Source organism: Aulonocara stuartgranti, assembly GCF_965226115.1.
Source record: "Aulonocara stuartgranti genome assembly, chromosome: 1".
Lineage (NCBI taxonomy): Eukaryota > Metazoa > Chordata > Actinopteri > Cichliformes > Cichlidae > Aulonocara > Aulonocara stuartgranti.
In genome coordinates, this window is record NC_138939.1 from 8,594,370 (window position 1) to 8,610,008 (window position 15,639).

General features: G+C 40.3%; 1 protein-coding gene across 1 annotated transcript in view; it reads right to left on the minus strand.

The window, feature by feature from the left end:
• Nucleotides 1-488: 488 nt before the first annotated feature.
• Nucleotides 489-15,639, minus strand: part of LOC309709398 (transcription initiation factor TFIID subunit 4) — a 105,989-nt gene continuing 90,838 nt past the window's right edge. The window contains exon 14 of the mRNA XM_082538005.1: nt 489-2,740. Within this exon, the coding sequence (XP_082394131.1) occupies nt 2,567-2,740 (174 nt within the window). The 3' untranslated portion in view covers nt 489-2,566. The remainder of the gene's footprint in view (nt 2,741-15,639) is intronic.

Consider the following 15,639-nt stretch of genomic DNA (forward strand, 5'->3'; position numbering starts at 1 on the left):
TCTCACCAGCCTTTCTCTACCCAGGCATGTGTGTGCTCCCCGTTCATCATTTTTGCAAAGGGGGAAGGTCGTCTTCAGGGCTGAATGGGCCGAGATCCTGAAAAAACCAATATGCTCCTAAACCCCAATATTTTGCACTGAGTTAAATGGTTTGGTCTTTTCGAAAATGCTTCTGCTTAATTAGCAGCAGAAACCTAGAGGGACTTTTCATAGTTGAGCAGCAACGCTTGACTCAGTTTGTACTTAGCATGTGCAATGTTAGAAATGGAAATGAAGCAGGCTGAATTAGTAGTAGACTTTGGTAAAAAAAAAAACCAAAAAAAACAGCATAGCTCATTCTCCCTTGAAAATCTAAGAGGTGAACACATTGCTTAGTTGTTTTATTATTTGCATTTAGAGACATTTTAGAGTAAAAAACTCCTACCTACAAAATATGTTTATGCATACGCTGCCAGAATGATACAAAGATGAAACTGGAAAAAGTCGTCTTTTCAGTTTAGTAAACAGCTTATTTATTCCTTTACAAAATAGGTACAAATACATAAGTATTGTTTTTCACACAAACAGGAAATTTTCAAGATATATACAAGAGTTTACCAAAAATAACGTGGTTCTAATAAACACATAGTTTTGTAAACAATATTTACAAATCATCCTTACACTGAAATGTATTTCCTCCATCTGTTTACACAGGAATATTGTCCTAATATTTTGGCTAAAAAGCTGTAGTAGTAGTTGTTGTTGTTCTAGGAGTAGTAGTAGCAGTAGCAGTAGAAATGCCCTCCTGTGAAACGACCGGAAACCATAGAAATAATTCATAAAATCATCTGAAATCACTACAATAAGTACTGTTGTGCTTGTTTTTAAAACATGGTATTTTAGAGATAAAGTTTATGAAAATGTCTTGAGCATAAAAGCCAATCTAAAAAAAAAGCAGAACAGATCAAATATATTAATTGTTAAAAAATAAGTGTCTTTTGACAGAAAGTGGCAAATACTGTTTCTTTGCTATAATACAATGACAGCTTTCAGTTGTCAGGTAAAATAGATATCAAAAAAGTGCCGTCAAAATTTACAATGCACGACTTTTGCAAATGTCATCCATATTTAAATAAATTTCAAAATGACAAGAAAAGCTGCATAGAGGCCAAAATGTTTAGTTAAATAGCGAAAACAAACAACAACAAAAACCCATAATGAATGCCATTACATAACACATTAAGGAATGGGGGGATGAAAGTAATTATGACGAAAATGCAAGACATGTAAAAAGGACTTTCTGGTCAAATAGTGTTCGTCAGTCAGTGATATTGCAGAAAAGACAACAACAGAAACAAATCAGAGCCGCTTGCTTCAGTTTACCATTAGTTTGTTGCTGTGACATTATATTTTGGATCAAATGTCACACAAATATAAATGTTGTGCACTAAAACATCTCATGGATTAATTTGGCCATTCAATTAATTAAGTGAGGGTGTGGGTTGCTTTGAAATAGTTAAAAAGTGTTTTTGCCAAACATCAGTAATGTACAGAAAGAACTATGAACGTGGATGATAGAGGAATGTCTGTTTTCATTCTCCCATGCCACTGATGCACTCAGAATAACAGCAAAATTGACCTTCATAAACCATTACTGTGGGCATGATACCATAAGACAAATTACAAACAGCTAGTCATAAAACAATGTTCACATTATGTGTTTAAAAATACTGACTCACTCAACAAGGGAAACCAGTCTGAAACTGGTGTCACATAGTGCTGTATGTGTTTTTTTGTTAAATGACCTTTCAAGAAGGCTCAAGAGGCGTCTCCTTTGTAACAACACTCTACAGAATATACCATCTAAATTTGACTCTTTCAAAGCACATGGTTGTACAAAACATCAGGTTTCATAATATTGACACATGGATTATTCCTTTTCTTACAAAGCTTACATGTGATAAAAATATACATGCTGTAAAATAATTCAAAAAGAACTATTTACACATATAGTAAGGAAATTGAATTTACTGCTGTTATTTGGAATCTGGATGTTTCAGAATCATGAGTTGGTCTAGAAATCTGTAAAGTCCCACTTATTAGGTTCAGCTAGACTACATTCATTGAACTGTGTTCAACAAATAACTCATGGATAATATTGTAGGCTGTATCAATATGCTATTATATTTTCTTAGCCAAGGAAATTTCTACTTTAAGGTGGTTCACTGAAGCTTCTGCCAAGAATGTCAAACAAACATGGACGAAGGTCTTGGTCAAGTCCTATGACGTAAACACATCATTCCTCTGGCAAATCCAACTTCAGCAATAGGAAATGATGGGGCCCTTAAACTGAATGATCTAACTACACACTGTGAAGCTAAAGGAGAAGACACGGAACACCAGTTTTATTTTTATTTTTTTTTCTGTCTATATCTCTCTCACTTTCTTTCTTGTTATTAAAAGCTACATCAAACATCACACTACAATACATATGGAGACACAGAGCTGAAACATTAGACCTGATCTGAAGGCACGTGGCTGGGAAGGAGGAGGAGGTGGTTGAGGTGGGCGCTGAGTGGAGCAGAGGCTACTTGAGCAGGGCACGGTAAAGGAGGAGCGAGTGGGCGGTCTCTCTCTCCTGCTCCATGTAGAAAATTAAGTCCCTGAGGTTGACACGAGTGATGCGCTGCCGTGTATACTGGCGTGATGAGGTGGATGGGGCGGATGAGCTGGCTGGGGAGCCTGCCGTACTGCCGGAAACCTGGAGACAATGCAGAGGTCGAAAGGTGAAATGAAATAACTCATACGATATGTCGATGCTTTTCATCAAGTGCTATATTATCCATGTAAAAGCCAGGTTCTGCAGTTCTGCAGCAGTAAAACAGTAAAACCCTCATCCAATTTAAGTAAAAGCGCTTCAAGGTCATCTCCTTGTGCAGCCATACACTGTTCCCAGCACTCCTACTACATTTGGATTGCTGTCCTTTTGAACCCTTTTACTTTTGCATTTCAAACATGTATCGAGAGCTAACATCAACTTTTATACCATAATGGTTCAGCTTTCATATTGAGGTTGAGAGCTACATCTCGACAAGGCAAACTTGCTAGATTTTGTTTCTTGTCTCAAGAGGGCACGCAGCATCCTACGGGACTGCACACACCCAGGACACCGGGTGTTTAAGCTGCTGCCGTCTGGCAGGAGGTTCAGGCTGCTGAGGTCCCGAACAAATAGACTCAAGGACAGCTTTTACAACAGGGCAATAGCCCTGATCAATGTAAATAGCTGACCTGACTGGATACCTCCCTGGACTTTTTAGGGGGAGGTAACAATGTTTAAAACGATAACAATAATATTTATATTTATAACAAGGTGCAATAATAATTAATGTGCAATAATAACAGTGTGCAATACACATACACTTATTCTTCTTTTTTATACTAAGTTAATATACTGTGTTGTGTTGTTTGTTACGTTGTGATGTGTCATATCGTGTCGTGTTGTGTTATATGTAGTGCCGACGTAGGACAGTTTTTCCAATTTCATTGTACTACTGTACTATGTATGACTGTGCAATGACAATAAAGAGTTATCTTATCTTATCTTATCTTGTGACTTCTTCCCCTAAAATAAAACTCAAATTGAAAGGTCTCTTTTATGACACAGTGGATCCATGCTTTCTAAACAAATGCAACGTGCATCTTAGAATGTGAGCATTGTAGCAGGCTGACATTATGGCTTAGTCACACTACAGTAAAAACATAACGGTCCCCTTGTAACTAAGAAAAGTTGGTGGTCAATATTGATTTTTTTTTTGTGTGCATTTCATCACCAAAGAGTTTGGATGATCAACTGATTGCCCAGACATTACACATGCAAAACCTTCAAGCTCTGGGCAGCCACTTTGAATTGTGAGGCGACTGCATGGGTCGCCTGGGGGTAGGCAGCCTGTCTCTGAATTACTACAGTCCGACTCAGTCAGACTGCAATTACTTTCAGACAGATTGACAAAGATTTGCAAATAACTGACGTTTAATTTATAAATGCAAACAGATTGCAAATATTTTGCAGTAAATCTGGTTCCGTCTGGACTGATAAGCACATCTCATCTGCAATGTGTCTCTTTGCAAAAAAGGGGACTCAACTCAACTGGTTGCCAGCTGGCTGTATTTTTGTTATATTTCTATATAACAAGAAGCTTGCCATGTGCCTATGCCATTCAGCAGATAAAGAGGTTTGCAATTTTGCATTAATTTATCACAGTTAATTGCCATATGGCCACACAGAGACCACGCAATTGCCCACTTGACCCCATTTAATCGCAAACTGATAGGTTGACGACAGATTTACTCAATCGTATTTTACTTTCTAGCAACTCATTTGTGACTTTGTAGGAATCATGCAGCTAAAAAGAGAAGAGAATACTTTTGTTTTTGAATGGCAAATTGTGATAAGTTAAATTGTGGTGTGTAATGATCGATTTTTGATCCCACATTGGTGTCTGTTTGTGTACTTTGGCTATGCAAAGAGAGGGATTGTGGGAATTCAACTAATGCGGCAGCTACATTGCATGTAATGTAGCTGTTGCCATTGGATGGTTGTTTTTTTTTTTCATTTAAAAGGCCAAAAGCATAACAGATGGCCAACTGGTTGAAAGGTTGGCTTGAACAGAATGGGACAGACAGTAAAGTCCACCACAAAGAAGACAAATTGCAAAAAAGACATCAAAGATAGCATATAGCTCAAATATAGACAGTTTTCATTATTTTTGGTTTCACCTCACTGCAAACAAGCTTTTTGTATGGCTTTTTTTTTTTTACAGCTAAGCTAAACTCCCAACTTAACCTAGAGTAGCCCAGTTTACTGGTTGTTCTACGTATTTTTGACACTGTCCCTTGGTGACAGTGCAGCTACAGTTACAACATGTACATATGGGTCTGCAAAGCCCTGTATACCACCTCCTATCAGTGCACCACCATGCTGTGACCTCAACACAAACCCCAAACTCAGTATGACTTTTTTTATTGTTCCTTTTACTAAGAGTTTTTCCCTCACTTTCTTTTCTGTAAGTCTTTGGAACAGTTTCTATAGTAAAACACAAAACTGTTTAGAGTCAAGCAATATGTGGTTTCCATTCAGAAAATAAAGTAATCTTTGTTCAATGGCAAACACATTGACAGTATCAATAGTAAGGAATGTGGCCTCTAAGCAAGTATACACCTCCAATAAAGAAAAATAATCTGTCTTGAAGAGCTGGATGAGATCAAAAGACACACTAATAATGTCCAGATCTTCAGGTGCAGGCAAATGTTAAAAAAAAAATTCTTTAAACTTACAAAACAAAACATTGGCAACATGCACCAAAGGCCACATTTTTGCTCATGTATGTTTTATGGCTCTTTACATTGCCTGGACTATGAACAGATTTTTCCTCTAAATAAACAACTCTGCTGACATAGATCTTAGCTGACGTTCCAGTCTGAAATGGAGACCTTGTTGTTTGTATTTGATCCAGGAAAAAGGAGAACGATAAAAAAACAGGGAGTATATACAGAGGCTGATACAAATCAAGAGATGCATTTACATTTGGAAATGAGAAACACTGGGAAACAAATCCAGCGAGTGCCCACTTTTCACCCAGGCACAGAGAAATAAGACAGACATTTCAGTCAGGAACACCCTCTCATAATTACAATGATTGCACCACTCTGTAAACACAGAGTACAGACAGGCCTTAACTGCAAACATATGATGGGTATGAATTTACAAGAACAAAACCAAAGTCCCTCCAGTACCCACCCCCTCATATGCTTGTGTTTGTGTACAATGTATGATGATGCCTTGTCTCAAATTACCCTTAGAACACATTTTGTCCCTTTTTGGAAGCTGTATGATGATTGAGGCTAGCCAGGCCACTTCTCCTGCCAACTTACCTCAACCACATCTAGGGGCAAGTGGGTACAGCATGCTCCTCAGCACCCTGGGGCACACCAGACCCTCACTTTGGGGAGCAACCCCACTTTAATCAGGTCAATCATAGCTGACCACACGTGAAAGATGGGCCTGCCTACTGCCATGCCAATTACTGCCACTCACAAGTAAGGTTGATGACAGGGCCACAGATTTTACCAATCAAAGCCATCCATCCACCTAGATGGATGGGCAGCACTGGCCACAGGCAGGCAGTCAGTGCTGGGGTGGTGCAGTGGCTAAAGTGGGTGATGGTGGGGTGGAGGGAGGCAGAAAGCACAGACAGATCATGGTCAACAGGTAGTGCACTGCAGATCCCAGAATGCCTTATTCCCTTTGGGGACAAGGGCAGTCGTAAGTGATTGAAATAATACAGGCAGAAAGTCCAGCGCTTATAGAGGAATTCACTCAAAACAGCCTCTCCTCTCCCCTCTGTCTTTATATGCTGTCGTCATAAGGAATGCCAACAACCCAAACAGTGGTATGTTGTTGTCAGTATCTATGGAGACCAATGCCTCTCACCAGTACACACAGGAAATAATGTTGCAGAGGAGGGAGGAGAGGGATGGGCATGGTAAACACCACCGCTAAACAAAGCAGATGGTGGAGTGTCAGTTAGAAAGGGAAGTGAGACATCAATGACTATTCGCTCCTTGTCTAGCAATTACACTGTAATTGTGTTTGAAATTCAATAAAAAAAACAAAATGGTAGACTTTTGTAAGGTCATGGTGGATAAAAAGAAAACGTGAGCAGAGGAAAGAGTACGAGAGCAGAGTCACAAAGACAGACAGAGGAGTACAGCAAAAAGGAAAATCTCAAAATCAGCTTGGCCAAGAAAGATCCATGAGGCAAAAAACAGCATCTGTCATTTTATCTGTGATGGGCGCTCGGAGGCATTATGTCATATGACATATCCATCGTACAGAATGCGCAGGGATACTTCGATACATCTCTTCAGACATTTGACTTGTTTGGAGCGGGGGACAGACAGAAAAAACACAGAGAGTGCGGTGGATAGAACCTGAGGAGGGGAGAGCAGAGGCTTTAAAGCTCGTCTGTAATAAGGCCTCTTTTGCTGGCTCTGGTCTTCAGCGACAGTGTGTTGACATACATGACAACGCGCCAATGGTCCAGACACATTATGTTACACTATTTAATTCCCTGTGGTTTCCAGCACATATGCGAATGCACGAAAAAGCAGAAAAAACACGTCTAAATGTGCTTTATCTATCTTGCAATTAGCATAACACACTAAGTGGAAAATAATGAGAGAGGCACTGAAGCACAGGACAAGTCCTGCACATTCTTGGGTTGTGACCCTATAATAAGGCAAAAAATAGTTTCAGCAATTTCTTGTGAAGCTAAACTTCAGATTAGATTTATAAATAGAACATGAATGCATACTTTAAATGACTGAAGTAAGATTTACAGAAGTTATTCACAATAAATATGGCCTGATACCAGACAGAATTTTCAACTTGTTACACTCCATTTCCTTCGTAAGTTTGACAGTTCATCCCCTCTAACTGATTTATATGGGAGAGGAGATTTGATTTTCCCTAAACAATGACTAGAGACCACCTGAATCTAACATCGTTTTAAACCAAGAATGGTGCATAGCCACGTCAACATGCTGGTATCACTGTGATTTTAAGAGTGAACTGGAACATATTAAAACTGTTCCACATGTTCCTTCATTTATCTTTTATTTGTTTGTTTAGTAGAGAAACCCACTGTTTCATCTGAGCAGACAGTTTGGCAGAACACACAGATTTCAAGATAATGACAAAGGTAACAACAAATACAAGGCTTGTATTATTTAGTGTTATTATCTTCTTAAGTCCCAATGCAATTATAAAATTATGAGTGAGGACAGATTTCATGAAAATGACAAGGCTGGTGTGTTTGGACATTAATTTTTTTTCTACTTTTATATGATAATCAGAGATTCGTGGAAAAAAAGAATATTTTACCAGAAAGGACAAAGTCAGCAAATCACAATTTCAGATTATCAGATCATATATGGACTGCAAAACTCACTTTAACTTTGACAGAACTAAAATGAATTCATATTTTGCTAAACTTACTTTCAATTCATATTTCTATTTACACTCTCTGTCTTTCTTAATCTTGCCCTTATTTTTGACTTATTATCTCCAGTTGAACAGTAACAGTAGTGGTGCTTGTATGTATATGCAATTTACATTCAGTCCTTTACTTTTTAAGGGAAAGGGGGTAGGGTAGCGGTGGTGGTGGGTTTCTTGCTGATCTGTGTCTTTGAACCCTGAGTGGCACCTGTGCCTTGATGCCGAAGCCAATATTGGATTTGGCCCAGGTCACACCTTAGGGCGGTGGGTTAATGGCCCACTTTGCCAGGCACGCAGAGCTGCTCGGCCCTGCACAGTCCAACCTGCTGTCTCAGCACTCCACTCCTCACGGCAGAAGTTGCAGACAGAGGCTGGGTGGTGAGAGAGGGTGTACTGTATGTACCAGTGTGCGACAACACACTAACAATCACGCTGTATTAACTAAAACTGCAACATGGGGAGAAAACACCGCTTAGCTGTCATGCTAAAAGACAAATACTAGACTCTTGGTTAAGAAAAATAGAAGCTGTTCATAATACAACATTTATCTTTTACTTTGGTGGTGAGATAGCTCTTATGTCTAAGCCTCAGGCAATGAGGACATATATAGAACAACAATGATAGACTGCTGATAACATAGACAAATAAGCGAAGCAAAAGCTAAACCAAGTAGTGTTTTAAAGCTAAAAACTGGGCGGAAGTTAACGATAGCTGCTATTTAGTTATCAAAATTTTCTCTTTCATATTTCGGTCACTCTTAAGAGCACAAAGTCATGATTTAGTGCTCCAATTATATTTGCATTAGGTGTTTAGATCCTTTAAATTGGCTTGCAGGTCCTACTCCTGTTGGGCTTCCTCACATGATGAGTACCTGATGTGCTGACAAACTATCATGCATGCTGGTTGACTGAAGGCCTCGCAGATTTGCTGATTGACAAACTGAAGACCTGACTGTTGGGCTGACTGGCTCAGAGCTTGACTGACTCACTGACCGACCGACTCATTTACTGACTGAAGGGCTGACTAACTGACTGCCTGGTTGACTGACTATGTGCCAGGATGCAAAGCTTTCCCACATGTTTTCCTCCATGCTGCATTTCAGTTGGGGAACGCTGCCTCGTCCCTTCAGTGTTTACAGTGTGTAGCCCAGCCGTGGGAGTGCAGCCCCGCTTCATCTCCACACTCGGCCTGAAACGCCTCTTCTCCGGGCGCCATTAATCAGCAACAGAGACTTTCTCTCTCGCCTCTCCCTTTTCTCGCTCTTCTACGCCCACAGACATGCTGGATGAGGCCATTTTGAAAGAGTTAACAGATGTCGGCTGATTTGCCCCAGGCTTTCTGACATTGCCCGAGTGATGTATTTGATGTGGAGTTTATTCAGCTCTAATAAACGTATAAAGAATTAGAATAATAATTCACAGATGTACATACCCAGATTATATGCCGGAGCTCCCCTTTGAAGCAGACAAGGCAGCCAAGATTAACAGAACCAGGGGAAAGGATGAAAAGGGTTTTGGTTCAGTCCACCAATAATCACAGAGGTCAGAATGGACTAATACCACAGCTTTATGTTCATGCACTGACGCAGATGGCCTTTGTTCCTATCAGAGGTTTCTAAATAAGAGGCAGCCAGTGTCGCCATGCTTTCAAAAATGGAGGCGAGTGAAGCCCATTTGCGATATATTTCTTTTCTTGTCACAAACATGTTATTTTTAATTTGTCATTTTGTGAACAGTAAAAAGAAAAACTAAAAGAATAAAGGGTAAAACACAATGGGACAGGAGTGAGGTCTAGCATTCTGATCATGGCAAAAAGGATGAGGGAATTACTTTCAAAACAAACAACTTCCATTTGCCTCACAACTAAACAACAACAAATCTCAAAAATGGCCAGTTGCAGAGCATCTTAATACCCACATAAACCATAAAAACAGCTACACAGCTCCATGGCAATGCATAGCAACCGTGCAGAATTTCAGTCAAGGAGAAAGAAGGCAAAAAAACACCTTATTACTTCTAACTCCTGCAAGCCATTTTGGTCTCCAAAGGTTTTAGAGCGCCGCAGGCCATGTGTCTGCAGTGTTTCGGGAAATGACTTGCCTTCGCACGAACACTGCTATGTTCTGCAGCACTGCTGCCCCCAGCATCCCCGCTCAATTTCTGTTTAACCCTTTCCTGCCTTCCCTCACACTGACTCACTGCAACAGAGAGCTCACACCCAGCACAATACTGTCACATTGTTCAGCCTCCCACAACCAAAGCGAATCAGACCAGCTTTTTCACGAGCTAACACATTAACTCCACGTCTAATTTGGCTACTTAAGCATGTGATGGCTCTTGAATAACACGGTGCAGGAAAGGCGTAAGGTTACACGAGGAAGAGAAAGACGAAGTAGAAAAAAAAGTGCTCCATTCCACTTGATCTACTACAATGTGCGACACAGTTTGCACACTTGAGTGTGTATCAACGGTGGATTAAATCTGCAAACTCGTTGACACAACACATAATTAAAACATCTTGCTCGAGGTCAGGAATTTTCTAATTAGTAGTGTACTGACAAAGCTGCAATTCCATCGCCCTGAGTCCACAGGTTACTGCTAAGATGAAAGCCGACCCCGGAGCACTATTCTGCAGGGCTGCTCATACAATTCCTCAGAAGACAGTCACAGGGTCACCAAGCTAAACAGTCTGCTGCACCCGGAACCTTACTTCCAAACAAAGAACTTCAAACTTTCCTGCCTGGAAACACAATCTTGCTTTTGTTTCCCCTCTCTCTTTCTTTTCAACCTGAGAGAAACAAAAGATTTTGTGAAGGCAACTAGAGGAAGAAACCATAACACCGTTTTTAATCTTTTTAATTAAAATGCTCTAAGCCTGGCTAGCTGAACAACTTGTTAAATAGTACAAAGGCTTTATTAGGTGGGGCTTTGTAGCTTAAGTTGGCAACCCCGCTTAGGATTTGGGGGTAATAACATTTGTTCACATATTGCCAATTATTATCTGCTAAATGACAGGAAAGCCATATTGTCCACAACCAGAGTAGTACACCAGCAGAACAGCTAACATAACAAGGATCCAGATGGTGCGTTTGTTGCTGTTGTGATTAATAAATCAGTTTTATTTGTCTGAAGATCATAATCCAACCAATAACCCACCAAGCAATGTGTTCAATGTCTTGCTTCTCTGGCACTTTCTATAGTGAGGCACAAGTGGCTACGAAACTGCTAACAGCCTCCCTGATAACCTGGACAATTAACACAGGCCAAGTATCTTTGGCTACATAAAGTATCAGAAGTAGAACTTTTTCAGCATTAAATATTCAAGGCGTTTCATATATAAAATGAACCCAATTAGAGTTAAAATAGGAGAAGTGTAATGAGTCTCTAGTCAGAATGCTTGTCTTCAGAACTACTCGCTAATGAGCCCTTGTTGGTTTTACACACTTTACTTTCAATGGTGTGGCACTGTCATTTCTGCTGGTTTTTAATTTTTAATTCAAGTTGAATGAGAGGGTGGTGACTGAGTTAATAATCAAGGCACCGGGGTGTTTTGCAGCCGATGGATAGCTGGGAGAAGTTGCCAAATGAGGCTTGTGGTCCACCCTTTGATGTCTTTGCGAAACGTTCCAAATAGGAATAACCAGTTAACAAAAGCCTATCGGTTCAGAATGGTATCAAACATAAATGACCATACTAAGAAGAACGCATCCTGCAAATGGCCTAATTAGGGAAAATGGTACACTAGCAAAATAGCATGGCACTGAATAACACAGAACCCATGCGCAATAACAGACACTGACTCAAGCACAGGATGAGACACGAAAAGCAGCACAACAGTTCCCGCTGCTCGGCAGACATGTGCTGTATCCTGAGCTGTCAGTCTTCACATAAATCCTCATATGAGCAGTGACACATTTCACTTACAAGAAAAGGAACACACCAAGGAGCCACAGTAGATTTGCAGATGTAGGGTTTTAGAGAGCACATCTATGGCAGAGGTTCGCGCTATGAATCGGCCCTTGATCTTAAATTGACATTAATGGGGCCATTTTTGACATCACTTAGCCATCACAGGCTCGTTCCCGTGCTGCTGACACTGGTCCCCGTGCACCTGATGCAGCGCCTGCTAAGATGAGCAGCAGGAAAATGGCTGTCTGAAGAGCAGGTCTGATTAAAATCCACGCTCTTCAGGGGAAAGAGTGGAGTTTCATGTTTTATATAGATGGCCCAGAAAGATGAACCAAAACTTAAATAGAGTGTCTCTGTGAACATTCGTGACCCCCAGTGTCACTGTTTTTTATCCAAAAAGCTGAAGGGGAGAAGCTGCCAAAGTTTTCTAAGCTATTCTGAAACAAATCTCTTTACCAGTCTGGGGATTTATGGTGTTAAATCAACTTACAGTAAAGTTACAGTAAAATGCCCGACTTATATTGTACTTCTACTAGTTTTTTTGTTAAGCAAAAAAGTCTTTTGACTAACAATATGGTATGTGACACTTGTCGAAATTCAAATCGTATAGAGTAATATGCAATTAATTTAAAAAATCCAGATGTGTGGGAGGCAAACGGGGTAAAAATGGTTGGCAGCTTTGCAAAATTTCAACGCAGTTAAGGAGCTCCTCATTATGGTTCTGTTGGCACTTTTCTGGAGGCCTCATTCCTCCCATCAGATTGCTCTTCCACAGGCCCAGAAGGCTTACTTCCTACCTGCACAGCATTTTGGCAACCTGCTTTATTATACCACATACAACAGCATCCTTTCCCAAGCAGCTGTGTGTATATATGTGTGTATAGTGCTTATCTACATATTGACTTGGTATAAATCCACACTCTTGTCTGCCATAATAATTACACATCTTGTAAAAGAAAGTACTCAATTCTTCCTGCACCTGAGGCGGGCAGCTGCAGGAGCTACCCTTCGGCGCCCAGCAAACACACCTCCGGCGCTGCCTGGTATCCAAACAGCTTCAGCGTGCACCCAAAGCCATTGCCTTCCATGGTGTAATGGCGCCTTTCTATTAGATTCCAAGTGAAGAGAAAATGCCAACGCAAGCACTGGTAAATGTGTTTCTATGTACTGCAGGAACAAAGCAGTTAGGACTGGCTGAACAGGTAATAAAGACAGCAGGGGCCTGTTTTATAGTTGTCAATGAGTCAAGACCACACACGCATAACTGCACATACCTCGATACAAATGTATACGCAAACACACAACAAAGTCATCATGTGTAGTGACAGAGGTCAGCCCAGGAGGTATGTTTGCATTCTGTGGCTCTCTGGACCTTGTGGTATGTGTATATAAAAATTTTTTCCAAAGGCCAGACAAGCCTTTTAAAGCCAAACCACATCTCATTGCTCAGAAATGCCGTGACATGTAATCAAAATGCTGATGCGGACGATAGGGACCATAGCCAGCTATTCACAACTCCCCCAAAGTTCTATCAGTGGAGGCCGTTCATTAGTCCAACAAATACATAATTTATGCAATCTAAAATATACATGTGATCATGAATCAAAATGGGAATGAGAGGCACAGAAACACTGAAGCTTTCTGATGATGCCAATTCCTTTTTTTTTGGAAAAATGAGAAGTGGTCAAATGTTGCCAAACATGCCCAACCGCAGCATCTTTGTTCTTCTTAGAGGCTAAACCAAAGCCAGCCCTGGCAATATTAAAAGTAGCAGCAATCTATGGTCATTACAACTCTTTTCTTATTCAGACAAGATTGTTTTGTATTTGTCTATCGTCTGTGTCGTAGTCAAGTACATTATTAAACTCAGAATAGCCATTGAGCAGCAAATGTGGAATTTACAAGACGTGCATGTAAAACATATTAAGCCAACCTGGGAGACAGTAGGTTAGAGTGAATGACACTTGACACAAAAAAGAAAATGCAAAATCAACAGGAGCAACATATGCCGACATCAAAAACAGTGAAAGAGCCATAAGCCTTTATCCTTTCTTCATTCAGGGCTCATAACATCTATGTGCATGGTGATGTCTGAACTCTGCTGAGATTATTTGTCAAAAATGCCTGAATTTCACAGTTAATTGGCCTCCCTAATTAGCACAGGATGTCTAATTCCCATTGCAGTCAGTGTGCTAAATGGTAAAGCTTTAGCAAGCGGATGCCATTCCTTTTCATTTGAGCAGAGAGACTCCCTGTGCAAACCGAGCTACACTGTACATTACACACTCAATGATCGATTCTAAATCTTAATTAGGGAAACGACAAACAAGCAATGGGACTTAATGAACTGTGTACCTTGTCAAACAGCTGGCTGATTATATTTATTGAGATATATGTTAAATTTAATGATTTGGGCAATTAACTGTTAGACCCCCTCTGTAATCTCTGAGGGACATAAAGAGGCCAGGGAGTTCAGCACAAGGGCCAGAGACCTAATGGAAAGCAGCTGACAAATATTTGTCGTCCCCAGAGCGCTGAAATAGGCATCGGCGACTCAGAAGACCTTGTGCTTCAAAATGAAGATGTCATATACAGGGAGTCAACTCCCTTGTCTGCTTCAATCACTAGTGCTCCTGGTTAACACAGCTCTGATGGTGTAATAAGACATGTTTCAGACACTCCTAGCTTTGCTGGGACCTCAATTCATTTAATGATGTGAGATGTTCTGCACAAACAATACAGAAACATAACAAAAGACATCTGAAAGTGTGCACAGCCTTTATTATCAGTGTCGTTTTTTTCACGGCCATCCATTTCTAACTTTTTTTTCTAAATTGGTCAAATGGAAAGCAGTGAAAAGCGAGGAAAAAAAAATTCAGCTGAGCCGAAAAGTGCGACTTGGATTTAATATTTTATAATTGCCAAGGGACATTCTAAGATCAATGAATTTTTGCCCGGGACACACATCAGAAAGAGATGTACTTCAGTCTTTTTAGGGAACATTGGTCTATTTAATTCCAGTGTCTGATGCATGTGAAATATGCCTTCCATGGCCTCCTTCTTCTTCCCCAGGCACTGCTGCAGGCAGACATTACCACTTTTAATGGGCCGCCATGAGAAGAGGCAAGTCAGCCAATAACCCATCCTCACTAATGGATCGCCTTGTTTGTTCTCTTTTACCATTTTCAGAAGCTAATTTTAGATGTTCTGTTTTCCTGTTAAAATACAAAATAAAGGACACTGTATCACAACAACATTTTAACAAAAACAATGAAACAGATGAAGAACAGCAAGGGAGCTGTAACAGATATGATATTTATGCATGGACATTCTCTGCATGTAAATCATGTGGTTGTTCATCCAGATTATGAAGGGTAGGTATTGTGTAACTGAAAGCCATAACAGGGCCTGTCTCAGAGAGGGGGGTTACAGAAAAAGGTTTCAATGGGTTGCAGTAACAAAGTCAGACTTGACTTATGGTGGGTAGAAAACGGCAGTAGCTTTTAGGAGTGGTAATGATCAGCTGTTTGATCGGTTTAAGCCTGGGACTAAAATATCTGCTTGTCTGGATTTCAATTTTGCCTCAACCTTTAACTTTTTAAATATATCTGAAGCTTCAGTTTTAGTTACAGATGTACACATTTTTTGTAGACCAAGCGTGAATAATATGAATTTACACCTGCTGATACTGATTAC